Source organism: Malaya genurostris, chromosome 3 (assembly GCF_030247185.1).
Source record: "Malaya genurostris strain Urasoe2022 chromosome 3, Malgen_1.1, whole genome shotgun sequence".
Classification (NCBI taxonomy): Eukaryota; Metazoa; Arthropoda; class Insecta; order Diptera; family Culicidae; genus Malaya; species Malaya genurostris.
The window spans coordinates 218,962,083-218,963,633 of NC_080572.1; the positions used below are offsets into that span (position 1 = coordinate 218,962,083).

The 1,551-nt window shown below is 45.1% G+C and overlaps 1 protein-coding gene across 1 annotated transcript; it reads right to left on the minus strand.

Moving 5' to 3' along the window:
- Window positions 1–319: 319 nt before the first annotated feature.
- Window positions 320–1,022, minus strand: LOC131434204 (adult-specific cuticular protein ACP-20-like). Its single transcript, XM_058600859.1, has 3 exons — window positions 1,014–1,022; window positions 792–952; window positions 320–719 (listed from the first exon to the last, which is right to left on the minus strand). Exons 1-3 carry the CDS (start codon window positions 1,020–1,022, stop codon window positions 320–322), a joined length of 570 nt encoding a protein of 189 aa, XP_058456842.1.
- Window positions 1,023–1,551: the final 529 nt, after the last annotated feature.

Sequence of the window (1,551 nt, forward strand, 5' to 3'; positions counted from 1 at the left end):
AAATCAATGGAAGAAATCTGACTTTAAATGACACACTTCGACTTCGTTACTCGAAGATGTTTCCGACAAAACAATCATAGTCATTATTCAGTAGCCACTATTATCGCACCACCCTATCGTTTTGCTGTTTCGAACTCAACTCATTGAAATGAAATCCACACGCTGGGCTTTCGTAAAAGCTGCTATATTTCGAACATTCCATCACATACACTCAGGCTTAAATGTTATTCTGTACAACGTTTCATGCAAGTTTACTGCGAAAAAACATATGATGCATAATCTCAGATTGGTTTCAGGCTGTCAGTTCGAATGCAGCATTTTAGTTAACGTTGTTGTAACTGTAGCTGTCCTCATGATGCCCATCGTAGCCTCCTCCGGAGATCCCGTCGGCCGTGCCATAAAGTTGTGGGTGATGTGCGTGTCCGATTTTTTTCACGACAGCGTTGAAACCGTGAATCTTGTCGGAGGTATATTCTACAACTCGCTTCGTGCCATCGGGTTCATACAAACTGTATCCTCCTTTTACCACATCGCCATCACGAATTTCCCACTGACTTTTGTGATCACCGGTGTGAGAGTCCTGCACTCCGTAGTTGAATTTGTACTTTGGGTAAGTGTAATAGTCTTTGTGGCCAATCTCATCGTAACCGTCGTACTTGGAACCACCAGCCAAGTTACCGTTACCGGAATAACCTATATTGCCACCGCCGGAGTATCCCGAAATGTCGTTTCCGGAGTATCCTAAACCACCGCCCTCGGAATATCCCCCATTTGAACCTCCAGAGTATCCGAAATTGCCCCGGCCAGCAAAGCCCGTAGATCCATAACCGGAATTACCAATGTTTTCTCCGCTTCCGTAATACTGGGACGCGTGCTTGGTGATAATGTTGTATCCTGTTCCAACACTGTATCCGATCGCCGTAGCGACTACGCTAGCGATAATGGGGATGACCTGTCAAGAAGATGGAATTTTAGAACACTTTCCTTTGCACCGCACCGGAGAGGTTTGCTACCTTCAACATTTTGTTTTGCTACACTAGAACACTACAACTAACGTTATCAAGCGAAGATCACTACCGAAATGTTACTATTCTCGGGGGTCGCCCATGTTTATATAGTGTTCTTTGTCAGCTGTGAGATCCGTTTTGACACAGTCGAAGAAATCCACGGTAGTGAACTACGGTACCTGTGGCAGGGCGGAGGGGTCCGTGGGAACTCAGATTCAGCAGAAAACTATCAACATAAATTATGATAAAAACATAAACCGAAGCATGAACAATTGCAGTCACTTAGATTGGGTGGCTGGCTGGCTGGCTGCTGTAAGAAAGCAGCAAAACAAACAGTGCAAAATGAAATAGTAAACAATAACAAGAGTTGCTCCGAAGCCGATCAGCCGGCGTTGCACTAATTATCAACATGAATGAGGGTGGAAATGGGCGCATTCTCGCTGGCCCGGCGAGTCGCCGGAAACAATGATTATGCTACAATTCGTTCCGTGGGTAATTGCTGTTCTGGGTCGTGTTTCATTTCTTCGACAAGCTGTGTACAAAT

What these genes read in the sequence shown, in the direction of transcription:
- LOC131434204 (XM_058600859.1), bottom strand. An exon ending in TTTGCTGGCCGGGGCAATTT is followed by an intron (nt 720 to 791) that starts CGGATACTCTGG and finishes AAACGACATTTC; the next exon opens with GGGATACTCCGGCGGTGGCA.